The 27,921-nt window shown below is 42.5% G+C and overlaps 1 protein-coding gene across 2 annotated transcripts in view; it reads left to right on the plus strand.

The window, feature by feature from the left end:
• Nucleotides 1-27,921, plus strand: part of CTNND2 (catenin delta 2) — a 1,100,621-nt gene that overhangs the window by 968,446 nt on the left and 104,254 nt on the right. Inside the window, exons 15-17 of one of the 2 annotated variants that reach the window (XM_061393866.1) lie at nucleotides 4,179-4,352; nucleotides 15,800-15,874; nucleotides 16,921-17,071. In XM_061393866.1, coding sequence (XP_061249850.1) covers nucleotides 4,179-4,352; nucleotides 15,800-15,874; nucleotides 16,921-17,071 — 400 coding nt within the window. The remainder of the gene's footprint in view (nucleotides 1-4,178; nucleotides 4,353-15,799; nucleotides 15,875-16,920; nucleotides 17,072-27,921) is intronic. The other variant, XM_061393867.1, reaches the window with a different exon arrangement.

The following is a 27,921-nucleotide window of genomic DNA, read 5'->3' on the forward strand; positions in this document are numbered from 1 at the left end:
TGCCTCACACACTGCTTCTTTACTGCCAGCCTGTCCTCAAGAAAGCTCCACGGCAGGAAAGCCGTGGTGTAGCTGGAAGGTCCTCCTGCCTCTGAGACGGCATTGTCTTAGTGCTTGCTGTGTGACGGTCTTGCTCAGCTCAGGCTGCTGTACCAAAATGCCCTAGACTACATGGCCTATACAACAGACATTTATTACTCACAGCTCTGGAGGCTGCAGGTCCAAGGGACTGGCAGACTCTGTGTCTACTGAGAGCCCCTTTCCTTGTGTGAGTGTGTGTTTGTGTGTCGCCACTTGCAATGATGCAAACAATATGATCAACAAAAACCCTGTTGCTTTCTTGGAAATACCTTCTCTGTTGGTTGTGCCTTGGGTTCAGGACACAGAAAGTTCTCCCTCCTGACCGGGCAGCATTTTGTTTCTTTGTATATTATTTTCATATTTCAAGTTCTTAGGGAAACTTTGGTAATATGCCCTGTTAAAAGTTAAAAGCAAAGAGTTAAAAAACAAATACAGTTTGCATAAGGCTTACTTATAAATTGGAGTTCTGTGTTCTTAGGATTAAAATAGCTGGGTGATCAGTGTTTTGGCTGTGTTAAAGACTTAGCCAGTGCTTGCCTTCTTCAATCCCTATGGCAGTTTTGAAGACATTTTAGGATAAATGCATCTTATATTTAAATTTATAAATGATGTATTTCCAGTATTTTGGTAAAAGAGTTGCATATCCCTTGACTTTTTGTGGATCTTTGCTCTAGGAGAAGGTTGGCATTAACAGTGTACAACTGCGGGATTGTTTTCATGACTTCAGTCTGATTCTGGTGTCACCATGACCCTATAGTCCTGTGGGTATTGACTGGCTAGGTGACATGACAGCAGGTGTTAGCACAGCTCTTAAAGAAGACTTCCAGTCTTATATAGGTGATCAAAATCTATTTTATAATGGACAGTCAATCAATACTTCTTTCTCTATTAACTCAATAGAAGTTTGAGGAAAGTACCCAGATAAAGGCGGTATACCCTGGCTTTGAGATAGTTCTTTTTCCTCTGTATTGATGTGCCAGGGTGTCATCAGTGTTCTGAAATAGCACAGAATCCCCTTTGAACTCCTATCATTGCTGTCAAAGGCTATCTGTATTCACATCAGTTTTCCTTTTATTGCCTTCAGATTCTCTCTGTAGCCACTGAGAAAGGATTGTAATGAAAGGTATTTAAGATCTACATAGATCACATGTCAGGATGGAGGAAGACTGTCTACTGATTCAGCCATTTATCCTGTTTTATTGCACAGAAGTTAGAAAAAACGAACCAGATGAAACCCAGCAAATGATAACACAGCTTTTTTTTTTTTTTTTTTTTTGCACTTTTTATAGTTTGTCTGTCACATGTTGTAATGAGCATGCAAACATTGCTTCTCTATATCTCCCTCTGTTATGTTGGCTCTTACAAGAGAGGGAAATTTCATCCATGTTGAGTTGAATGTTTATGCGAAATCTAAACCTTTATATGAACATGATAGCTTCAGAGTTTTAAGGAGATGACAAAATTGTGGTCCAGGCACGAGTTGGAAAAGAATTTCCAAACATGAGACAGAATGAGAGGGAAATAAAGTTTATTAGAGTGGGAGACGCTGTTAGAACAGCGGGCCAGCTCAAGGGAGAACCAGTGTTGAACAGGGGTCCTTAGCCCACTTTTATAACCAGGGTACACGGAGTGGGATGGGGGTCTTGCCGGTCATTTGCTGATTGGATAAGGCACGTATATTGGGTGAGGGGAAGAGTAAGACAAATACCTTCTCCCTATGGGGTAGGAGGGGAGAAGGCAATGGCACCCCACTCCAGTACTCCTGCCTGGAAAATCCCATGGATGGAGGAGCCTGGAAGGCTGCAGTCCATGGGGTCGCTGAGGATCAGACATGACTGACTGACTTCACTTTCACTTTTCACTCTCATGCATTGGAGAAGGAAATGGCAACCCACTCCAGTGTTCTTGCCTGGAGAATCCCAGGGACAAGGCATCCTGGTGGGCTGCCGTCTATGGGGTCGCAGAGTTGGACACGACTGAAGTGACTCAGCAGCAGCAGCATGAGGTAGGAGGGGAGACAGGTTATACTGCTCAGGAGGACCTGAAATCCATTAATAATTACAACATGGGGGAAGGAAAGATGAAAAGGGTCTGTTTTTTCCATTCCTGCATTCCCAGACCCCCCTTGGTTTTGTCTGCTCTTTTGTCCTTGGGTCACTACAAAAAAAGAAAAAAAGAAAGAATTTTCCATTTCCTGTTGCAGTAGCAGAGAAATTCAGTCCCCGCAGCTGGTTTCTTTTGAGAAGCCAACATCACTCCTGCTTCAGCATCGAAGTTAACAAATTTGCGAAAGGACTGTTTCCTTTTGCCTGCTGCTCTCTTTCTATCCCGTGCAGTGAGCCAGCCTCAAATAATGAACCAAGAGCAATGTGACAAGTCTGGTTCACTTTCATTTTTTTTTTTTTTATGTATTTAAAAGAGATGAACTGGTTTCATTGATAGGCTGTGCACAGGTGTAAAGCCTTCTTTGAACAGTTTAGAAGTGGCTTAGGTTGAAAGAACAGGAAGGTCCACTTTGAGTGTTCTTGTTATAAAGTTGAGATTGAGTGACACTCTCATTGAAAATGACCTTTAATCGGATGTCTCACCCATTGATGGAATGTCATTCATGTCTGTTCTTTAGCCTTAACCTAAGCCGTATCATAATAGAGAAAAAGAAGGTATGGCTTTTTAATTTTTCTCTTGGAAAAGAAGGGATGAGATTCTTGCAATTCTTATTGTCTGTTAAAAAAGCTGTTATTATTTCTATTTTTCTATTTTTGTTTCAAGGATACAACATGAGCTATATTTTCTTCCAGGTAAAATTTCAGAATGAAGGCACTAACAGATTCTGAAATACAATTTTGTCTTCATAGATATACATACATGTATATGGACACATGCACATATATTTATAAACATAAAATATCTGTGAGAAGGTTTAGTATATATGTCATTTAGATTATATGTTCAGCAATCATTAACAAATACAAATAAGGAGTTAAATAACTTAATATTCCCGACGTAGTACTATAAAATCATCCTTCTGTTTTGCTACGGCTTTTCTCAAAAATGAATGTGGGAATATTTTTTCTACACATATTACTTCGTTTCTACCTTCATTATACCATTGCCTTCAACAAGATAAAGGCTTAATGTGATCAAAGATCAGAAGCATTATTGGAACTCAATATTTTTTAAATTATAAGAGTAATAGAACAGGCTATTAGAAATGTAGAAAAAAATGAAAGACATCCACACTTTGTAAATAGATATTTATTATCCTTACACTTTTTTATGATCATTTTACTTGGTACCCAGCACAAACCCTTCACAGCTTTGTGTCCTGCTTTGTTTATTTAACTTCTATTGTAAACCTTGATCCAAATTGCTACACGGTCTTCAAAGCTGTCATTTGTAAGGCTCTATTCATTTGCCTTTTACATATAATCCATAACTTGAAATGTATGTGCAGTTACTTTTTAATTACATATTTTAACTCAGACTCAGTTCAAAGCAAACATCAGAATTTCTATAAGATCAAAATTTGCCTATAGCTCATGGCAGAGTATCTAATAAACCGTAACATTCTTTTCTCTTTTGTACATTCTGTCATTAGTTTAATGCTCATAGATGCAGAGACAAAATATGTATTTTATAAGCGATTTAGAAATTTATCACAGTTAACACTTGCGTGTAAGAAGTGAGGGCACTTGATAGTCTCTAACTCCGATGCTATGCCGATCGTATGCTTAGCTTACTGTAAAGTATGCTGCCTTGATCTATAGTCTTCCTCCATCCTGACCAATCAAAACTAGCGTACCTTTTCTCCTTCCTCCCTGTAATGGTTGCTAGAACTGTTCTCAGAGCACTTCACTGTTCTACTGCCAATTACATTCACTTATGTACCTGCTCCACCCTCCATCAGAAGCTCTCAGTGGGCAGGAATGGCTCTCCCATTTTGGGTGGTCCTTGGACTGCTGATGCCATATCCTGCCTGCAGTTCTCCAAGTGTCATGACACCCTGCTTTGGTTTTCGTCTTGGATGTTTGCAGAGGGCAATGTTGGGAAGTGTGATGATGTTAAAGATGTGTACTCTCTCATTTCTCTTCCACCAGTGGGATGGAGTAGGACCTCTTCCAGACTGTGCAGAACCACCAAAAGGGATCCAGATGCTGTGGCACCCATCCATAGTCAAACCCTACCTCACACTGCTCTCTGAGTGCTCAAATGCAGACACGCTGGAAGGGGCGGCGGGCGCCCTGCAGAACTTGGCTGCAGGGAGCTGGAAGGTATGACTGGTTTGTTACAATAAGAAAGAAATCTGGAAGCACAAGAAGGTTCTTAGAAAATAAGAGAAGTCCAATTTTGAGAAGTGCTATTCTAATCAAGTTTTCTAAGGATGTTAGAGAAAAAAGAGTTCCACTGAACTGTTGGATTTAGAAATATATTTCTTTGAAAAAGTCTTCTGAAGGAGGTCCTTGAAGATGCCTGCAAAACACAGCGGAATAGATGTCAGTATAGTCATGGAAGATGCTGTGATATGCTTTCCATTCTGTCTGTGTAGCTGAGTTCCTTTATTTTCAGAGGTGACTGGGAACATGTTGAGGCTTTTCAAAGCACTGTCACTGACAGAGCTGATTCCCAAACATCTCATAGAAAAACCCCTGTGAATCCTGTAATATCGTAGCTGGTCTCATCCCCAAAGGAAAAGAACCGCTTGCATTTTTAAATTATGCGATTACAGGGAAGAATAGTGTTACTAGTTATCTTTGGCAAAATGTTAAATTAAAGCGATTGTATGGTTGGGAAAGATACTAGGAGGATCTTTTTCTCTGGATTTTTATAAACACACAGTCTTCCTGATGGGTTCTCACAGAAGTTCTCATGACCTTCCTTTTGGGTAGAAAGGAGGGATTCATGATAACCAAGAATTCTTGAGTTTGGTCACTGCTAGTTCCATGAGCTAAATCGCCTTTTTGCATAAAAGAGTGTTAACCTCTTAGAAGAATGAGGGAATATGGGGAAAATATCAAGAGAGGGAGTTTAAACCTCAGCCTTCCATTTTCCATTCATTTAATATTCATACATCACTCCTTTCCTTACCATTCTTTTTTTTTCTTCAAAACAATATTGATATAGACACACAGCTCTAGATCACTCTCAGAAGCTCAGTACCATGGGTCCCACACATACTGGCTTCAGTATTGCCCTGCAAAAATACCTTCCTTCTCTTCTTACCAGATCTTCCAATACCTGCCTCTTGCCACTTCTCTGTCCCTGCCATCATCTTTTCCATTTCTACAATCTCAGCTGCAACACCGTCTTTCCTGGGTGTGACCTTCCAGCTCTTGGGGCACAGCTCTTGAGACCCAGCCCCTGGTGATACTTCCCAGGAGCTGGCTACTTACTCATGCATGCCAGCCCCACATCTTCTCTTAAGAGTTTTAGGAATGAGCATAATTATTCCTTTCCCTCTCTGCCCTTAAGTCACCTCCAATGTTGTCCCTTAAGAATTCAGGTGGAGCGGGGATTGAAGTGAATTTGTCCTATGCTTTCATCCAAAGAAAAGTTTCAAAATTAGAGTCTTACCAGGCAGAATGCCAGAGGATAGCCTTGCAGAGCTAGGAAAGAGACAGTCATGGAAGTCAGTTCCTTGAACTTTTCCTGAGTCTTTACTTTCATCTAAAGTTAGGAGGCTTTGACTCCAGTCACAGTTCAAAACTTTTCTAAACTTTGTGGCTCTGGGAAAGTTAAAGCATCTCAATGTGTCCCAGGAGCATTGTCTTTAAGCAGAAACAGTCGTGGGTGGCTTCCCCAGACATCATGCAGGTCAGTCACAAAGCTGGATTCAAAGATGCAGGATGTCATAAGCCAAAGGGTTGTCATTTAACACCCAAGAACACTAAGTTGCTCTAAGTCCCCACCCAGCTCCCTTGCCTTGGAGGATGGATTAAAGGGGATGGGAAGGGATGCTCTCTAGAGCAGAGTCTGATCTGAAAGGCAAAGCCATCTAGATGATGGCAAGTTTGCCATATTTTGATTTTTTTAATGAATTATTATTTTTACTTGCCAAATAGTTAGGTTCTTATAAGAACAAGTTAAAAATGGAGAAATGTCTTTGAGCGCTAGAAGATGTTGATTGTAAGACTTCAACCTTTGCTTCAGAAGTTAAGCTCTGTATTCCATGTGTTCAGAAAATGAATTAGAAACCTGAAAAATTTATAAAGATGCGAATGAAACTTCTGAAGTTGAAAATGTAGCATCTTAAATGAAAAATACATGGAATGGAATCAATAGCAGATTAGACACTGCAAAAGAAAAGTTTAGTGAACTGAAAGACAGTGATTGTAAACTATAAAAAATGAAATACACAGGGAAAAAAAGGGAAACAATGGATAGTGCATCAGTGAGTGAGCTTCAAGTGGCCTGATATATATATATTAATGGAGTCTGAAACAAGACGAGAGAGAAAGGAGAAAGAGAAAACTATTTGAAGAAATAAGGATTGAAAACATTCCAAATCTAATGAAAACTGCAAACTCACACATCTAAACAACTCAAGAAACTACCAGAAGCATTAAAAAGTTATATACCAAGGTACATTATAATCAGATTGCTCAAAATCAGAAATAAAGAGATAACCTTAAAAGCAGCCAGAGAAAAAAGACATGACATGTACCAAGGACACCTCCACATCATATTTAAGGATAAATATCTCCAGTTATTCAATTATTCCTTGTTGAGGTACTAAGGATGTCCTCTGGAAGAGAATCTGGTCTGTAAGACCTCTAAGAGCAGAAACTAGGTTCCATTTATTTCTTTGTACCCCATTGCTAAGCCCTATGCTTGGCTGAGCAATAATGCTAAGACACAAACATTTAACTGAACTAGTGTCTATGTCTATATGTCTTTCTTATGAATAGCAGTCTTTTATATTTATAAACATCCGTCAGTCACTAAGCAGTTAGTAGTGCATCTTTAGATGATCACAATTTATGATTCTTTTTTTGGTCCTTTGATTCAGATGGGAATATGTAGTCAATAGGATATAAAATTGATATAAAGGAATTGTGGGAGAACTGTTTTCTTTTCAGTTTGCAGACTCATCGGTGTTTTTTAGGATGCATATTTTGATGTCATTGCCCAGTTCCACGATTCCTGAAGCATTGGACTTTGTATTTAATTTGGTGATTAAAGACATAGGCTCTGTGTCTTTAACACAGGCTCTCACATAACCAGGTCAGCTGGGTGAGCTGCTGAGATATGTCTGGGTCTTTAGGTGTTTGGAGTAATAAAATAATAAATTTACAATTTATACTATTTTATACTGATTTATAGTATGTTGATACTCAAAAATTCTCTCCTGCTTTGGGTTATATAATGAGAATTAAGGAAGAAGTCTGAAAAAATTCTCAGAATTTTCTAGCAATAACATCTTTCTGACTGTTTCCAGTGCATTACCCTGAACATTAGTTATCCCCAGTGTAAAATTCATCCCCATATATCCAGATGCATTGAATTGGTAATTTTTTTATTATTAATAGAGACTACTGAGTAAGAGGCAGAATGCTCTACAACAGCTAAAATCAACATCACAAGAGCCGTTCTGTATTGTAGACACAGCTTAACAACTACGAGCATTGGATTTCCCAGCCTTCATCAGATTTCAAGCAACAAATTTAAAAATGCAGTGAGTTATTCTTGTAAGCAGGCACACAGATCTGTGGTAAGAAGAGCAAATAGATATCCTTATGGCAAAGTGAAAAGATAGGAGAATTAGAATAAGTAAATATAAGGATGCAAGAAATAAAAAAATGTCAGAGGCCATTCAGTGTTTTGACTATTTCATTTATTCTAATCACTGATGGTCATAATGCTGACTGTCATCAAGAAAATGTTAAATGATTACTAGTAATTTTAGAAGACAAAGCATTTTGAAAAGACTTGTATTCCAACAGCTAAAGTAGAATTTTGACTCTCAGGGAGTCATCCTTGCTTATACAGAGCACTGGCCTTCCTGATGGCCAAGGCAAATCCTGGGCCAAGGCAAATGGCCTTTGGGGCATATTTGTGCATAGTTATAAATGTATGTGCTTGTATAAGAATTTTCTTATAAAAATACAAATACACAGGCATGCATAAAGGTCAATATCACATCATCATCATTCTTTGTATAATTTAGTAAGGTACTTAAATGGTGGGAAGGGAAGATGGATAAGCTGTAGGAGTGATTTGAGAAGATTGTCATTATGCCAACACTGATAAATAGTTATTACTTTTTAAAGATGAGAATAGCTTATACCAAAACCAAACAAACTTGAGCAATCAAAAGATTGACTGAGGACACACAAACAGCATCAGATTTCATGAAGACAGCATTACCGTCTAAACCTAGGGTTCTAAGAATGTGTATTTTGTAGCAACTGTTGAAATTTAGTGGTGTTCTTTAAGTGGCCTTAACTTTTATGATCCAAACAAAAGCAGAAATGTGAAGGTAGAACACCCGAATTTTACATGGAGAGCGCTTTTTATAGACCTCATCATCTGAAACGATAACTTCTCTTTACGGGGAGATGTGCAGCATACTCTTCTGTGACAAATTGACTAGCAACTAGATCTTCATAATGGCCCCACATACTTTTTAAACTTTAAAACACTCATTACTTGGCTTATGAGCATCAGAAAAACATAATGGCAGAAGTGAAATGTTTTTCTTAGCTAACATGGACTTCAGTTACCTTTTCCTCATTTACAGTAAAACGATTTTGTCACAGAATATTAAAACAGTTGGATGTAGTCGTTTGAAGAGCTCCAAAATGTGAATGAATGCTCCCATTTGTGGTTTATTTATATCGTAGCTGAACTCTATGGAAACTCAGGATTAGAACTCTCTAAATACATCTGTTCTATTTCTTTAAAATCAAATATTTTAGACATCTTTGTATGGTCAGTTTTCTCCCTAAAATGTGACTGTTCTCAGAGAGTCTATTATTTTCCCATTTATGTTCAGAGTTAGAGGAAATAAAGAGATACTTGGATATTAATCTGTTAATATTTAATGAAGTAACATGATAGTGACATAGATTTAGTGAGAAGGAAATAGAAGCCATGTGGCCCAAATGAATAAAAAATAAAGAGAATTGAGAAATTTGAGACTTGTTCCTAAGGGCAGGGAACTTAAGAGGGGCATTGGATTTCGTGTGGCTTAGCAATTGGTGTATCATTAAAAATGAACCAGGCTAAACGAGTGGAGTGGAACAAATAAAAGTAAATATCATGGCTTAACATCTAAGATAAAGATCGTTGTCCTAGTAACAGTGGTATATAAAGCATGAGGTTGAAATGCAAAGAAACAGAGTCGTGAAAGATTATGATGAAAAAATGGGACGTGAGGCATCCTGCCTCATGCGTTAATAATTGGGTCAGAATAAACAGAGGTTATCTGAGGACTCTGCCTAGTTAGCAGGCTCCTAGACACAATGCATTCCCTTGGACATGATGACCAGCCTGAGGCTGGACCAACCTCAGGAGGAGACGGGGAAGAATAGGATCAAAGCCAGGCCATTGGTTCCAACCACACAGTATCTAGTGATTTCTCCTAGGACCCCACTAAGCAGTCCTGATGGTAAGGGCTGCATCTGTGTTATAAATGCCACACACATCCAAACCGAGAGTAAGCCCATTTTCGGACAGTCTGGCTTACTTTCATCAGTGTCATTGAATAGCAAAGTACTGAGTGATGGAATTACATTCAGAAATTATAGAAACAGCTAAAACTGAGGGATTGTCCCTTCTAGCCAAGATGCCAAGATGGAGTACCAAGCACCTTTAAGTAGCAATAACAGCAGCAACAGAAACAAACTGGAGAAATACATGAAACACTGGTTGTTACAACACTAAGCATTAGTCAATGAAGAAAGAGAGCTCTGAGAAACTGATCGCTGTCTTGAGAGAATTTGCAGACCATAGCACAAAGATTAAAAACCCAGGAGAAGCTCGGCGGACACTCAGAGCTAAGGAGATACAACTGGGAATCTAGGGAGACCAAGGTGGCTAGAGGTTATAGTGAAAGTCAAAGTCATTCGGTCATGTCCCACTCTTTGTGACCCCATGGACAACAGCCTGCCAGGCTCCTTTGTCCTTGGAATTCTCCAGGAAAGAACACTGGAGTGGGTAGCCATTCCCTTCTCCAGGGAATCTTCCCAACCCAGGGATCGAACTCAGGTCTCCCACATTGCAGGCGGGTTCTTTACCGTCTGAGCCATAGGGAAGGCCAGAGCTTAAGGACAACGCTAAAGAAGAGAAAGTCACACCTAGAAAGAACCCCAGAAATCTTCAGAGGATCCCCTTCAGATATTCAGTAGAGAGCTGTCAGTGCATGCGTGAGAGGGAAGTACCCAAGGCTGAAGAAAAAAATTCCTGAAATTATTAGACAAAAATGAAACTTGGCACTTACACAGGAATGGATATAGTGTGCGTTCCCAAGAGCCATACAGGAAAACCCTGTGATTCGTGGATCCTTGAGCATAGCGCTCTCAGAGTCTTGCCTCGGTAATTAGGTATAATTAGCCCTGGACTAAATATGCTCTAGTCTTCCCTATCAGATCTTAAAAGTGAGATGCAGAGGATCAATAGTTTGCAAGTAAATTAACTGCATCCTAGACTAAAGTTTAAAAATACCTATAGGAATACAAAAATACCCAGCATCCAATGCATTAAAATTGAGAATGTCTGACATCCAGTTGAAAATAAACAAGAAAAAGTGATTCATGATGAGGAGAAAAATCAATCATTCAAAAGCAGTTCAAAACCAACCAAGATGTTAAAAATATCAGACAAGCAGTTATTATAATTCTACTCCATGTGTTCAAAAAAAAGGCAGTGTATACCCGTGGAAATTTTCAAATAATTTTTAAAAAAAGAGCAGGTTAGACATTGCTGAAGAAAAGATTAATGAATTTAAATATAGCTCTGGAAACTATACAAAATGAAATGGTGAGAGAAAAAAACAAAGCTACTGATCATCCATGAGCCTCAAGTGGTCTACTGTACATGCAGTTAAAGTTCCCCTAGGAGAGGTGAGAGAAAGGAGAAAGAAAACAGGAAAAAAAAAAATTGAAGAAATGATGGTTGAAAAATCTTCCAAATGGTTCCATATTTTTCAAGTTTAATGAAAACCACAAACTCACCAATCCAAGCCTAAGAAACATGAAGAAACTATACCAAGGTGCTTCATAATCAAATGGCTCAAAATCAGTAATAAAGAGAAAATCTTAAAAGCAGCCAGAGGAAAAGACATGTTGCATACAAAGATAAGGATGACAGCTGATTTTCTACCCGCAGTAATGCCAGCAAGAAGACACTGCAGCAGCATCTTAAACCTGTTGGGCCCATTCATGTATAAAGTTGATTAGGGCTTGGTACCTCACAGGTACAACCAATCTCCATAGGAAATTCCAAGGATTCCAGAGAGCTGTAAAACTATCTGTAGAAGAAATCCTTTCTGAGCCCAGCTTAAGATCTGGGCTAGCCTGGGAGCTGCCATGGTTAATTACCCAAGCAGTGGGGACACAGAGGAATTCTAACATGGAAATTTCAGTTTGAGTGTCCCGACATGATCAGAGCTGTGATGGCCCAGGACGTGAAACTCAGTATTGTGTCCTTTCAGCCCTGAGGACAAGCAACTATTCCTAAATACTACACCAAAAGTTCTGTCCCCATACAGAGAATTAAGGATGAGTGTGGCTTTCGGAGAGACTCCCAAAGAGATGTATGGTAATTTCGAACTCTGATTACACTTTTGTAGAAGTGGTTAGAACTTGCTGTCCTGTGCTCAGTCACTCAGTCATGTCTGACTTTTTTGCAACCCCGTGGACTGTAGCCCACCAGGCTCCTCTGTCCATGGAATTCTCCAGGCAAGAATACTAGAGTGGGTTGCCATTTCCTCCTCCAGAGGAATCTTCAACTTACTGGTCCTGTCTATAATTGCAGTTGCTTTGGTCCTATTGGGGCTTCCATAATAGTTCAGTTGGTAAAGAATCCACCTGCAATGCAGGAGACCCTGGTTCAATTCCTCGGTCAGGAAGATCCCCTGGAGAAGGGATAGGCTACCCACTCCAGTATTCTGGCCTGGAGAATTCCATAGACTGTATAGTCCATGGGGTCGCAAAGAGTCTACGCGACTGAGCGACTTTCACTTGGTCCTTTTTATGTAGTTCCTTTCAGTGGAGAAAATGCTGTTCTTAAATAGCACACACTTGGTACTAGAAATCAACCCAACATTTTCTTTTACCAGCTAAACATTTTTAATTTCCATCTGTGAGCCAGAAATTAGAAGACAATTGATATAAAGAGATGAATGTGACTTGGTAATTCCCTCAGGTACCTTTCAGAATAATAAATATATAAACAGAAAGTCCAAAAAAATACATGAGAGGTGCCATAATAGGAGTATATACACAAGGAGATGTATACACACAAGGCATTGTGTACACACAAGGTACAAGAGCATCCCAGGGGTCACTTTTACAAGGAACATGTCAAGGATGAGCATGCATACTTCCAAGAGCACTAGTTAAAACCTAGGGCTAGAATTCAATGGTTAGAGTTCATTTTAAATACACAAGCACATCTCATTATTTAGGAGAATTTCAGCTGCTGCTATAACAAAGAGACCTCCGCAAATATACAAGGGCTCAAACAAGATAGGAGGTAAAAGCTACTTTCTCTGATGTAACAAGTAAAGGAAGGTATGTGAGGAGGGAAGTTCCTCTCTTTGAATTATGTCCCCCAGGCTGACAGCTCTCCTGCCATCTTTAAGGTGTCATGAAGATGTGATCATCCAAGGCTGCTCTTAGGGCCATCATCTGCTAAGCGGGAAGCAGAAAAAGACTGCAGAGTCACAGCTGGAAACGTTCTCTTTTGAAAGTCATCTTGGAGCCCTCGTTTTGCCTGATGCGATAAAAGGTGGGGGAGGGGGGAAGCACTTCATCCAAACACTTCTTGCAAACTCAGTCAAATCAAACTAGTTCTCAACTCCTTCAGGCTTACCACTTAGCTACATTTGTCAGACTTCATCTTCTCATGCCCTCTGTGGTTGGCACTAAACTTGGGGCTCTTACCAGCATATCCCTGCAGGGGATGGAGATCGGGTATTCATTTCTGTCTAGAATAGTTTCTCTCCTGTGTTTCCTCTTGCCCAGGACAAGCCTCCTTGTCCAGTTGGGTTCTTAGCTGGGATGGGGCAGTTGGTGATTGGACTATCTCTGGTCCAAGATGCTCTCCCAGCCCACAACCACCTTTCCCACTGTTGAGCTCCCTTGAGATGCAGCACACCCTCTCCTTAACCCAGGTGGTCATAGTCCAATGCCTGCCATTCCGATGCATCCCAATCAACTGGCCAACTAATCCTTCTGCAGCCTCAGGTCCTTAGCCTGGGCCATGTTTTCTCCTGAACCAGGTCCTCCTATTCCTCCTCCCCTAACTCCTCTCCTCCGCCTCCTTTTTCTCCTCTTCCCCCTCCTCCCCCTTCTCCTCTTCCCCTCCTCCTCCTCCTTCATCTCTTCTTTCTCATCCTCCCCCTCCTCTTCCTTTTCTTCCTTCTCCTTTTGAATCATCACACGTCCTCTCTTCAGCTCATGGACCGTTCCTAAAGCCACACTTTTGTCCCTTCCCTCCTCACTGGTGGGCTCAGTACATGATGCTATCATTCTGTTTGCAAAAAAATCAAGTTCTGTCCAAAGATTTCCACCTCAGTTACAATGAATTACCATAATCTTTTCTTTCTGTTCATCTGTTTTCACACCAGTGATGCTTCTACTTTTGTTTCACTTACAAAGCTCTTGGCAACTCATATACTTTACTAACACCCCATGGGCTTCAGTACTTTCCAAGGCAACTCACTTCTCTTTTGGAAAAACTCTATATGAGTCTCACACTTCTGTGTTCAGTGCCCCTGGGAAACATTCCCCATCTCCCAAATATTGCATCATGCCTTTCTCTTTTCACCTCTTTATTCCTTCTTATTGGGTTACACAAAGGTTCACATGTGGGTTATACATGACCTGCTCCAAGACTGCTCAGCTGCTACTTAAAAAGGATCACTATTCTGGGATGTCCCCCAGGGCCCAGTAGTTGAGACTGCCTTCCAACTCAAGGCGTGCAGGTTCGATCCCTGGTCAGGAAAGTAAGATCGCACATACCGCACGATGCGGCCAAAAGTTAAATAAATAATTGTGTTTTTAAAAAGCATCACTATCCTAAATCCTTGCATGTCAAGAAAACTTTAGAAGCTTGCAACATCTTTTGAATGAATTGTTAATAATTGATTGTGAATCATCACATGCTGAGCTAATACTGGGGATTTTCCATACCCACACAAACTCACACACAACTAAAATTTTTTAAATAAAGGCTATTTTCTATGTGTCGCTCACATAAGATCAAACCCATTGTCTTGTTTTTCCCTTTTTACTTAGAGCATATCACTGTGTACCATTTTCTCATACCAGAAAAGTATATCTAAAACTCGTGCACGTGTTGGGCCATGCATAGCCATTTGTATTCCTCTCAAATCAGTTCTCGGCGAAGCCGAAGGATGCATCATTTTACAAACACCAAACCATCTTTCCATCCAACAGGAAGGTATATAATAACTAGGCTTCTAAGGAGGAAAAAGTAAGTTATAGGAGACCTTTCCTGGTTTGTTTCAAACATGGCCAGATTCTCATCTGTTGATATTGGGAAGAACGGAAGGGAGGGGAAGGACTGAGCGCAGAGGTTTAGGTGGGACGGTGAGATGATGGCGGGGCGGGAATATAGTCAGAATCACGGAGAGCAGAGTTAGAAGGGGAGGACTCGGGACCAAGGGGCACAGGAGGCCTGCGGGCAGTTGTTTAACATCTTCTTGTCCAGATCTCCTCGTCTATAAAATAAGAACAGTAGTGTCACCCTCCCAGGAGTTTGGGGATTAGAAGAGACCACAAATGGACAAGCCAGCATCTGGAGTCTAGGATGAGGTGGTTCTGGGAAAGAGGTCATCTTTGGGCCTGAGTTCAGCATGGCTGAATTCCAAAAATATCCACCCTGGTCTCCCAAAAGGTGCAGAATATCTCCCCAGCGTTAAAATGCATTGTTGATGTAAATGCATTGTTGATGTTCATCGTACCATATGGAAACATGGACTCCACGCTCTGATTTCCGTTTTCCTTAGTTTTAGGGAAGAACCCAGCAGTGAATGGCTGCAGAAGCTCAGGGGTCTAGCCTACTCCTGGACCCGGAAATCAGAAGGCTTAGCAATAGTGGAGGGGCAGATGAAAATCATGTGTCAGCACATCAGATTGCAGATGAAATTTCCCATGGACATGACGGAGAGTTTGAACTGGCTTCATGAAGCTCCTTTCCTTGGGAGGGATATCCCATCCTGACACCTAAATTTCGAGAAGCGGTTTCCAAACCTTGAGATTTGTTTTTTTCCCATGTCTAAGACTTTCTGACTGTCCATTCCTCTGCTTCCTGAGACTGGGGCTATGAAATAGTTAATTGCAGTCAAGAGGTGCTGTCGTGAATTCCCTCTGCTCCCCCACCCCCTCACACCTCCTGGAGTCTGAACCACAGTGTAGGGTCAGGAGAAAGTGAATGGTCCAAGTTGATGGGGATAAGAAACTATGTGAATGTGACTTCTCTAACGTAGGACAGGATGAAGTTGTGTGTTTTTTTAATCTCATATTTCATGCAGGGCTGGGCTGAGGATGTGGCAGGCATGGCATATGCCCTACGTTCACTGCCAGAGGGGGCTCCCTGCCTGCCACAGGTGAGAGCCAGCTCTGGGGTGCCTGTCCCCACGGGGAAAGGGGGGCGGGGCCCGGTGGGGAGGGTGGGGACTCTGTCCACCTTCGGTGGTCCCCAGGAGGACTCTGCCACAGAATCCAGAACCTCGAGCTATGAAGTTCGTTTTCTTAGCTCATAAATGAAGTTGCAACCGATTAAACCCTTATACTGGTTGATTTTTGTGGCACACGTTCTTCTCTGGAACACGGTACAGGAGTACAGGAGTATAAAGTGTGTATACTCGAATGTCTAGAAAACCTGAACCTACCTGTGTTTGGTTCAATGAATCTGAATGCTTTATTGTCCTGATATGACAAATACGTTTCCATAAAAAGCCTTAGATGTGTTCTACTAAGGCCAACCACCACTAACTCAAAACAAATTGTATGCTTACCTTATAAATTAGACATTGAATTATGGCCCTGGATATAATATATTTTAATTTTTTGAATTTTATAATTTTCACACTTCGTCTTTGATGTCATATATACCTCTCCTCGGCCATACTGTTTGCCGATTTATTTCCTCCTAATTATTCTGCAAAAAACTTAATTGACAGTAATTTCTGTAAGATCTCTCTGCCCCACTTCCAAATTCAAGTTTCTTTGTTCTTTTTTTTTAAATCACCTGTGTGCAACCATTTATCATTTTCTACTTTTTCCAGGTTTTCTTTTCCTCTTCATGTCAATAACCAGCCCTTCCTGTCCCAAACCTCCATATCTTAAAGTATCAGGTATAAAGACACCACACAAATGTCTTTCTAACTCTTAGACTGAGAAAGCTGGCACCAGAGAAATGAAGCGTGATGGACTGATTAACCCTGAACCCTCTATCCTATGTTGGAGGCAAAAATAAAGTTAAAACCTTTAAATACCTGTCTAACATGCTCAACCTATTCTACAAGGAGGTCTTGATAATTCAGCCTTTTTGGCGCCTGTGGATGACAGTCTGAACACCCACAGGCGCTGTTTGCTTGGAGGGTTTCTGCCCACCCCAGCTCCTAACGCCTTGGCCTCCCCTCATTTGCAGTGGTCTGTATATATCCGAGCTGCTGTCCGGAAAGAGAAAGGCCTGCCCATCCTCGTGGAGCTGCTGCGGATCGACAATGACCGTGTGGTGTGCGCAGTGGCCACCGCGCTCCGGAACATGGCCTTGGACGTCAGGAATAAGGAGCTCATTGGTAGGTCCCCTCCGATTCACCGCGTCTCCACTTTTTTTCTTTTAAATCGAAGTATAATGCATTTCCTGTGTTTGAACCCACATGCAGCACATATATGCGCATGCAGAAACAGAGCATGTGTCAGAGACCTTGTTTTTCCAGCTCTCCTTCTAGCGGAAATCAATGCGCTAATTTATCTTTTAGAATTTAGAGGAAAACGCGAAGCTTGTTGACATTCCTAATCCTTGCAAATTAAAAACTACCGCAGTGCTGAGCACTGGATACCGTTGTCCTGATCCTCTAAATCCTTGCCAGGCTGTTTGTATGCTTTCCATGTTGTGAACTGGAATTCTAATGGGGTGCAGGGCTCTTCTCCTCTCTGTGTTAAAATTTATTTTTACATTAGACCAGATTGGCTCTCCAGTGCTATTTTTCAAGAATCATCTGCCTTTAGTTTAGTATTCAAGAAAGGGAGGATCTTTCATTAATGAAGCATTAAAGAGATCATCCATAAGTCTATCAATTCGACAAATGTTTGCCCATGACCTCGTGTTCCAGGCCTGCTCTATGCCTAGCGTTCAGTCGTGTCCATCTCTTTGTGACCCTATGGACTGTCGCCTGTAGACAGGCTCCTCTGTCCATGGGTTCTCCAGGCAAGAATACTGGAGTAGGTTGCCATTGCCTCCTCCAGGGGATCTGCCCAACCCAGGAATCGAACCCAGGTCTCCTGCATTGCAGGTGGATTCTTTACTGCTGAGCTACAGGGGAAGCCCTCTAGGCCTCGAGATGGTATCAAAACAGAGAGAAGGCCTTGCCCTTGTGGAGTTTACATTCTTGACAGGGGCAACCAACAAAAGACACATATGAATCCCATGGTGTGGTTGAAATGTTCTGTGGGGGAAAGAGGTGCTGGGTCAGGCACACTGTCACTGGTGAGGTTGCGATCTTTTAAAATTGAGGTGAAATTTATATAACATAAAATTAATCACTTTAAAATATACCTTTTGGATGGCATTTAGTATTTATACAGTGTTGTACAACCATCACCTGTGTCAAGTTCCAAAACATTTTTGTGACCCTGAAGAAAACTCTGTTCATGATAAGTCACTTGAGTCGTGTCCTTATGCGACCTTATGGACTTGTAGCCCACCAGGCTTCTCTGTCCATGGGATTCTCCAGGCAAGAATTCTGGAGTGGGTTGTCATGCCCTCCTCCAGGGGATCTTCCTGGAGTTCCAAGATGGAACTCATGTCTCTTTTGTCTTCTCCATTGGCAGGTGGGTTCTTTCCCACTAGCGCCACCTGGGAAGCCCCCAAACCCTGTACCCGTTAAGTAGTCACTCCCTATTTTCCCTTCCTCCCATCCCCTGGCAGCCAGCAGTCTGCTTTTTGTTTCTTTGGATTTTCTTATTCTGGATATTTCATGTAAATGGAATTATGTAAGATGTGAGCTTTTGTATCCGGCTTCTTTCGTTTAACATCAGGGATTGTGGGTTTGAGAGGTCAAAGTCAAGGTGACAGCTGTTGCGAAGCTAACAAAGACTTGAAGCCAATGAGATAGGGCTCTGTGGTTCTTTCAGGGGAAGACTATGTAAGCTAGAGGAGCGGCCTCTGCAGACAACCCTCCAGAAGGGGATCTGGGAGCAGGCTGATGGGGGTTCAAGGTCTCTGAGGGCCTGGTGTGCCTGGTGCACAGTGGGGATGGGAGTCCAGGTTGTCCAGATTCAAGAGATGCTCTGGATCCCTCCTCCTGTAACTGGGAGGATGCTCAGGCCAAGGTTGATTGATGCCTGGAGAACTGATGAACCACCAGGACCTGCCCAGGGAGAGAGACAACCTCCCCATAGACCACTGACCTCCTGGGGTGAAAGAGATGACTCCGGCAGGGTGGTTGATCAGTGCAGCATTAAGCCTGGCAAGTTTGAATGCAGGTAGTAGGTATCAGCGGGAATCAGACAGCAGGGAGCTGAACCACGCATCGTGGCAAAGGTTCTGGTTATGCACCCTCAGGGGGTCTGGGGGAAGCAGGTGAGAGTGAGTGAAGAGGGACGACTCCATTCCTGGGGCAGTTGGAATACCAGGCATGGGTTCAAATTTCATACACAGATTATCCAGATTCCTGAGGGTGACATACTAGGCCCTTGGTGATCTGGGAACCAGCCACTTTCCACCCCACAATAGCCATCATATCCTCCAATAAAGATCAAGTGTTTGCAGGTCTCTTTCGGTTTACTGGCTAAGTCATATCCGACTCTTTGGTGACCCCTTGGGCTGTAGCCCACCAGGTTCCTTTGTCCATGAGATTTCCTAGGCAAAAATACTGGAGTGGGTTGCTATTTCGTTCTCCAGGGGACCCTGCTGACCCAAGGATCAAACCTGGTGTCCTGCATTGTAGGCAGATTCTTTACTGATTGAGCCACCAGGGAAGCCCTTGTGGGTCTTCTAAGCCACTTATTCATTCACAGGGACCAGGTTTCAAATCTGTGTCTAATAAATGCGGTTATTTGTTATGCTTGCAGTGCATCATCAGGCATGAAATAAGCTCACAACTTGATAGTTATACTTAGTTTGAATTTAAATGTGGGTGGTAGATGTTACGTATTTAAGCTACACCGTTAGCCCCCTGCGTATTTGCTTTCCTTTTCCTTCCTTGTTGGTTTCAGAGGAGCGAGCAGCGGCTTCCAATCACATCCTGGCACTCCTCTGTAACCTGGAGGAAAAATCAATAGCTAATCACTGCTACTTGGATACGAATACTAGGTGTAGTGCATTTGTGTGTTTTATTTCTTTCCGTGGCTTAAAATATAACAAAGTAGGGAACTATTGATGGATTTTCTAGCTTCAAGGCGTCTCTTCTCTCCAGGAAGTCGGTTATCTAGAACTGTCTCTGAGGCAGGAACATTTGGAAGTCCATATTGCCCATGTTAAATTAAGCCTCTACTATCAAATGTCACCAGACAGGAAAGGGAGCCAGCCGTTTAAAAATAGGAGTGAAAATATCTCAGTCATAGGCTTTAAGGAATCAATATCTTTTCTCCTTGAGTAAGAAAAGCAGAATTGGACAAAATAGCACACTATTCTCTTCTGTCTGGGAGAAAGGAAACATGACCTTTGCTAACTCTTTTGCTTTAAATATTGTATCAAAGTAATGGGTTTTTATGAGACAATGCTATACAGAACTTTATCTATTGAAAAGAAAGCTGCAGTGACTTTGAACCAAGAACAAAAACAAAATTGAACTTGGACTTTTCTCTATCAGCTTAATCAAAACTTAGGGGTGTGTATGTATGCTAATGCTCTAGTCATGTCTGACTCTTCGTGACACCATGGACTGTAGCCCACCAGGCTGCTCTGTGCATGGGGCTTTCCAGGCAAGAATGCTGGAGCAGGTTGCCATGCCCTCCTCCAGAGTCTCTTCACGACCCAGGGATCAAACCTGCGTCTCTTACATCTACCTGCATTGGCAGCTGGGTTCTTTACCACCTGCGCCGCCTGGGAAGGCTCAAAGCTTCTGTGACCAGGTATTAAAGATAGTCTGAAAACTCCCAGGTAGATACCTCTGGCATGAATCTCACATCTCTGCCGGCAATAGTCTGTCCACCACGCGCACGGGAGGTCTGACAGGCATCTCAGATACAACGTCTCCAGACCTGAGTTCCTTGTCTTCTCTCCCAAGCTCAGTCCTTCCACAGGCTTCCCCGCAGTGACCTGTCCTTGCAATGGTCCTTTGATTCTGCACTCTCATACCCAATCCATCAGCAGGTCTGGCTTCCTTCTGAATTTTCCCGGAACCTGACCCTCCATGGCCACTTTCCAGGTCTCATTGCCCCCCACCCCAGTGCCACCATCTACTCTCAAAGGAGCAGCCAGAGTGGTCCTGTCAAAACCTTACTGCGTGTCTTTTCTCCTTTTAAAACCCTGCATCAGCTCCTCGTTTCTCTCAGTGTGAAGGTAAACGTCCTTGTTTGCGCAGCTCTGTAGGATCCAGCTCTGTTCCCTCTCCAGCCCCACCTCCTTTCTCACTGGCCGCTGCTTCACGTGGTTCCTTCATGACCTAAGCCACGAGCCTGCCTCAGGGCCCTTGAGCATGCGGCTCCCTGCACCCCATCTCCGCTTCCTTCAGATGTCCATGTGGTTATTCCTCAGCCCCTCAGGTCTTTACTCAAGTGTTATTTTCCCAAAACAACCTTTTCTGGTGCCTCTTCTTAAAACCCTACCCCCTTTTACTGCTTTATCAATCTTCACGGCACTAATCACCCTCTGACATGGAACATATTATTTATTTATCTTGTTTCTTGTCCGTCTCCCTGCACTGGAATGTTCCCTACTGAGAAGAGGAGGTTCCATCTTTTGTGTTTACTGATGTAGATCATGTACCTAGAACACCACCTGACCCATACCAGGGATTCATCAATATTTGCTGAATGAATAACTGAATTATTAATGATTTTTTCCTGTCTGACCGTCATGTTATAGTGAACTGCAAATCAGCAAAACTTGAAGTAAGCAAAAAAATATATATTAAATAAAGAAAAAGATTTTATATTAATAAAGAAAATCATCCAAAAATCAGTTCATTGTCTACTAAAGTTTGCTAGATGTATACAGACACTCATAATTTCAGAAGGAATCCAGTTGTTTCCATCATGGGGGTCCAGTTTGAATTACATCTCTTCTTAGATTGTTCTTTTAATTAAGGGTGGAGGGAGGGACAGCTACCATAACTCTGGTTAAGAAATGGTTCATCTTCCTTGGACTCCATGATACGAAAAAGTTCAAATAAACTATTGAACAATAATTACTCTACCCCATAAGCTCTATGAGGATCTGATAGAATAAATTCCACTTGATTGTGGTGTATGATCCTTTTAATGTGTTGTCAGATTTTGTTTGCTAATATTTTGCTGAGGATTTTTGCATCTATGTTCATGAGTGATATTGGTGTATAATTTTCCTTTTTTGTGGTATCTTTGGTTTTGGTAGCAGAGTGATGGTGGCCTCATAGAATGACTTTGGAAGTATTCTTTCCTCTGCAATTTTTCAGATTTTGAGAAGGATAGATGTCAGCTCTTCTCTAAATGGTTGATAGAATTTGCCTGTGAAACCATCTGGTCCTGGGCTTTTGTTTGTTGGGAATTTTTAAATCACAGATTCAATTTCAGCACTTGTGATGCTCTGTTCATATTTTCTGTTTCTTCCTGGTTCAATTTTAGGAGACTGTACCTTTTTAGAATTTTAGAATTTGTAGGTTGTACCTTTTTAGAATTTGTCCGTTTCTTCCAAGTTGTTCATTTTATTGGCATATAGTTGTTGTCATTCAGTTCCTAAGTCGTGTCTGACTCTTTGTGACTCCATGGACTGCACCACGCCAGGCTTTCCTGTCCTTAACTGGCTCCTGGAGTTTTCTCAATATCCTGTCCATTGAGTTGATGATGTCATCCAACCATCTCATCCTCTGTCGCCCCCTTCTCCTCCTGCCCTCAGTCTTTCCCAGTATCAGGGTCTTTTCCAGTGGGTTGGCTCTTTGCTTCAGGTAGCCCAAGTATTGGAGCTTCAGCTTCAATATTAGTCCTTCCAGTGAATATTCAGAGTTGATTTCCTTTAGGATTGATTGATTTGATCTCCTTGCTGTCCAAGGGACTCTTGTAGTAAATAATCTCTTATGATCTTTTGTATTTCTGTGATGTCCATTTTAACTTCTTTTTCATTTGTAATTTTATTGATTTGAGTCCTCTCCTTTTTTTTCTTGATAAGTCTGGCTGAAGGTTTATCAATTTTATCTTTTCAAATATCAGCTTTTAGTTTCATTGATCTCTTCTATTGTTTTCTTCATCTCTATGCCATTTATTTCTGCGCTGATCTTTGTGATTTCTTCTGCCAGGTTTGTGTTTTATTTATTCTTTCTCTAGTTGCTTAATGTGTAAGATTAGGTTGTTTATTTGTGATTTTTCTGATTTCCTAAGGTAAGGTAGTATTACTATCCACTTCCGTCTTAGAACTGCTTTTGCTGCATCCCGTGGGTTTTGGATTTTTGTGCTTTCATTTTCATTTGTCTCCAGGTATTTTTTATTTCCTATTTGGTTTCTTCTAAAAAAATGATTTTTTAAAAAAGATAGTACTAAAAAGAGTGTCACATCTTCGGCCTCTCCCTGTCTTCCCATTCAGGCTGTGTCCATGGCTCTGTGGATGTCTCTGCCATCAGGTGATAAGTAGGCTGCGGGGAGATATTTGTGTTCTCCTGAATGATGCAGTGCTGTGGTCCAGGTGACTGCACATCCACCCACTTCTTTGCAGCCTTCCAAAAATGTTAATCATCCTCCTGTGTAAAGCGTTGTTTCATCATTCAGAAAGGGTTTCTTTTTCATGGTGATAATTAGCTTTGACGAAAAGAACAAACAGTACTGTCCTGCTCTAGCACGTTTACCAAAATGCCAACGTTTCAGCACGTTAACAGTTCCTGATGAAGACGGCAGGTGTTTCTTCTGCCATCAAGCGAACAAGCAAACCTCTAACAAAACGCAAAGCTTTTCACATATGAACACTAGATAGGAAAGATACTGGGGTGGTATCACCAACTGCCTCTTACCTCTAACCACTCTTTCTGATAAATTCTTCATCCAGACCAGCCTTTGTACCATTGTCCCTGCTCATAAGGCTTTCCCTGAGCAGTTCCCTTCCCTGGCCTGTGCTTTCATCTCTGTGCATTTCCCCCCCTCCCCCCCACACACACCCCCCAGTCATCACTCAGAGCCCCAGTGAAGGGAGAAACAGGGGGTAACCAAGGATGGTTGGATGGCATCAGCAACTCAATGGACATGAGTTTGTGCAAGCTTCGGAAGATGGTGAAGGACAGGGAAGCCTGGCGTGCTGCAGTCCATGGGGTCGCAAAGAGTCGGACACGACTGAGCGACTGAACAACAGCAAGGCCACCGGGGAAGCAGATTTCCATTATATAATTTTATTTTTGTGCTGTCTTTCACGTTTTCTGCATTGCATTGCATCTCCTCCCAATGAGATAATAAGCAGGAGTCAGGTACCGTATTTATTTCTATGTCCTTCCATGCCTAGCCCTTGTTGTGCTCAGTACATATTTGCTAAACTAATTCTCTGGTGGGTGAATAACATGGGTTATTTATTCTGGAGAGCAGATCTAGAGGAGGTTTGGGGAATCCCACATAGAGAGAGGGCAGGGAAGAGGATGCTCTTTTCACAGCATCCAAGGAAGAGAGGAAAAAGACGGTCAGATGCTGCCAGAAATCCTGGACTCAAGTCAAAGTCATTCTGTTGCCACGTTGGAAGAGGCGTGGGTTGGGTGGGAAGTAGCAATGCTTTCTGCGTGTGCCCTGACCGTTCCTAAAGGTTGGAGGAACCGCCACACCACTACAGGTGGTATTGGCAGAGCTCACAGGGCACACTCCCTTTGCTTCCCTGGGAGATGGCTGCCAGCCACCCTTTCAGGCAGGCGAGCCAGGCTGAAATGCTGGGAGTATCTTCCTGGCTGCTTCACTCCCCTCCTTGGACTGAAGAGAGGGACCTTCGCTGCTGTGTGAACCTGGCCCTTCCTTCCCCAGCTCATCTCAGTCCTGTAGTCACGTCCTCTCTGCCCTGCACGATCCTTTCCCTGTGCTCTGTCGTCATCTGGAGATCAGGTCACCACATTTGGAATCATAGACGGATGCCTCGATACAATCATATGATCTGATGCATTCTTGACATCGGGCCAACCATCTTTTCACCTTAGCAACTGTCTGAGCTTCTTCTATCCAACACCTTCTCAACCCAATCCAGCCTCAAAGGGAGCACCAGACTCCGACTCTTGCCAGCATCAGGAAGGGCTATTTCCCAAGGAAGTCTGCTGGCTCCCAAACACTTCTGTCCCCCAAGAGAGACGGAGGGAAAGGGACCCCCAAATCTCCAGGGTCACGTAGCAGTGCACATGACACACTTTCCTACACTCACGAAATCACGAACAAAATAAAGGGAGTTTCTTGCCCAGGAATTAAGTATTATTGAAGCATCAAATCTACTGCTATTTCCCTCCCCCCTCAAGGCTGTCTGATCATCCCTTTCATTCATTTTAGGGAGGGCATTCCCTTCCTAGCTTTTTTTCTTGCCCTAATCTGTTTGAAATACTAAGATAAAAGATTTTATCTCACCACTCTGATGATTCTTTGTAGACAGTGGTTGCTGATTATATTTGAAGGGCACCATAAAAATGTTGTCTTTAAGTGGAAATGAAGACAGAATAAAGAAAACGGTAATGTTGATGGAATGAGAATCACCCCTTCCCCCCAACCGCTGCCCTTGTGTCAGATCTCTACTTGGTGAGCAATGTCTTTTTTTTGGAGACATGGGAGGGGAAGAGGGTGGGGGAACCTTCATTGTATCCAAGCTGCCCTAAATGTTGTGCTGCTTTGTAAACATTCTCTTTTATTTAATGATCTCACAGCTGAAATTTCAAGGTGTATACGCACGGAATTCTAGACTTGGTAGCACTGATCTTCACCAGGTAGTCCAGTGGTAGAGAACCCGCCTGCCAGCGCAGGAGACATGGGTTCGATCCCTGGGTCAGGAAGATCCCCTGGAGAAAGAAATGGCAACCCATTCCAGTATTCTTGCCTGGAGAATCCCATGGACAGAGGAACCTGGGGGCTATAGTCCATGGGGTCGCAAAGAGTCAGACATGACTGAAGAGACAGCAGGCAGCACAATCTTCCTCCATACTTCGGGATATATTTTACCCAGTTCTTGAATCATGAGGACAGGTTGGTGGTAGTTGCTCAGTCGTGTCCTCTCTTTGCGACCACATGGACAGTAACCTGATGGGCTCCTCTGTCCATGGGATTCTCCAGGCAAGAATACTGGAGTGGATTGCCATTCCCTTCACCAGGGGATCTTCCCGACCAGGATAGATACCTAAGTCTGTGCTCCATCTCCATGAAGCTGCATTCCAGATGCTGCTTAGGAGATCATGCCTCAAAGTTTGTCTAAATTCTTTGGCCAACTCATTGGAAAACACCCTCAAGCTAGGAGACACTGAGGGCAGGAGAAGTGGGCAATAAAGCATGAGATGGTTGGATGGCATCACCGACTCAATGGCATGAGTTTGAGCAAACTCTGGGAGATGTGAAGGACAGGGAAGCCTGGCATACTGCAGTCCATAGGGTCACAAGGAGCCAGACACAACTTAGCAACTGAACAGCAGTAGGAATGAAACACGTCCTGGTCTTCATCCTCTGTGTATTCAGAGTATCACGGTGTACTCACAGCGTCTCCTAGGGCTCTTAAAAGGTATGGCACTACCTTTTAAGTACACACATGTGTGTGCTTTATTACTTTTCTCATCTCATGCCATGTAGTGGCTTCCATGTAGCAGAATCCCCTGGGATGTGGGTATTTACTCCTGGAGGGCAGACCTTTCACAGGCCACTCACCACAGCCTCATGGGCACCTTCTTTATCTGCGTTCCCAACCCTGGGAATCCCACCTGTGCCCAGGGAAAGACTCGAGTCTCTGGAAACCTCAGTGCAACCTGGGAGGCAGTGTGTTATTCTTATCACTGGGAAATGTGTAAGCTTTACTTTATTAAGTAGGTTTGAGGACATTTTTAGAGGCATACCTTCTCTGCGTTTCAAAACATGTTTCTTCAGACCCTGGCAGATGTTGTTTTAATTAAAACACATGTAATTTCAATTAGTATTTTTAAAAGAAGCCCACTTTCCCAGACAAGGTCCTTCTTCAGAGCACCCTTTGCTGACTCATTTTTAATAACTTGATTTCTGGAGCCAAGTTCTAGCAGCCAGAGAGCTGTGTGCTTTGGCCAAAACTTGGTATCTTCAGATTAAGCGCCTGTGTTAGAGCCCTCATCTCCCAAACCCCAGAGCCTAATCTCATGAATGCTGCCTCCCTTTCCAGCAAAGACTTGGGTTCTTTGTTAATTAACTTCAGACACCTGTTGGGGAATTTTGGCGGCTGTGTCTGGCAGATAAGAATTCCTTGGAAGGGCAAATGGTAAATAAATTGAAGAGCCAATGATTATTTTATTAAATAAGACTTAACGATTGGCCCCTTGGAAATATTCCCATGTGGGGAAAAGGCAAAACTGACTGAGCAATTTGCAGTTGATTCAGACTTCAGGACCTCTGCCTAAAGACCTCAAAGAAAAGAGAAAAAAAAAAGAAACCTAACCTTACTTGGACCATTTCAGTATTTATTTTAATGCCAAACAGTTTCAGAAGAAAAACTTTGGAGGAGAGCATGCATTAGAAATGAAATGCCTCTCCCAAATACCCCAATTCTTGAGAAATAGAAAAGAGGATTTTAACAGAATCCTGTTTTTAAGTTGTATTCCTTCTGCATGTTAACTGCTATCTTTTCCCCTTACCAGAAGTGGGTGGGTGGGTGGGTGCATTTCATCATGTGGAAATAAGTTGTTATTTTTATTCAGGAATACTAAAAATAATAGATTAGAAAGTGCTTTAAAAGTTTGAAAATGAATACTCTTTTAGCCATTCTGCCTTGTGTCTGATTGTATTCGGTATCCTGGATCTCGAGGAACTGCCGAGCAGACAAGGACACATGTAACAGGGGGAGGGTGTGTGCATAGACCATACATTGAATGGACCAGTGGTTCTGACCCGGAGGACACACGAGGCAGTGAGATGAGGAGGAGGCAGGCGCTGTAGAGAGGTGAGGCGTCCAGGCCAGGAAAAAGGACAGAAGCGAGCCCCAGAAGAGGCCAGGGACCCAGAAGGCGATAACCGATTGGAGGGGCAGCTCCCCCAGCACCTGGGCATCCAGGCCAGGAGCTATAGATTTTGCCACTTGAGAAAAAGCAGGCTTTTTCTTGAGATGCTTTGAGAAGAGAAAGCC

This window comes from Bos javanicus, chromosome 20 (assembly GCF_032452875.1).
Source record: "Bos javanicus breed banteng chromosome 20, ARS-OSU_banteng_1.0, whole genome shotgun sequence".
Lineage (NCBI taxonomy): Eukaryota > Metazoa > Chordata > Mammalia > Artiodactyla > Bovidae > Bos > Bos javanicus.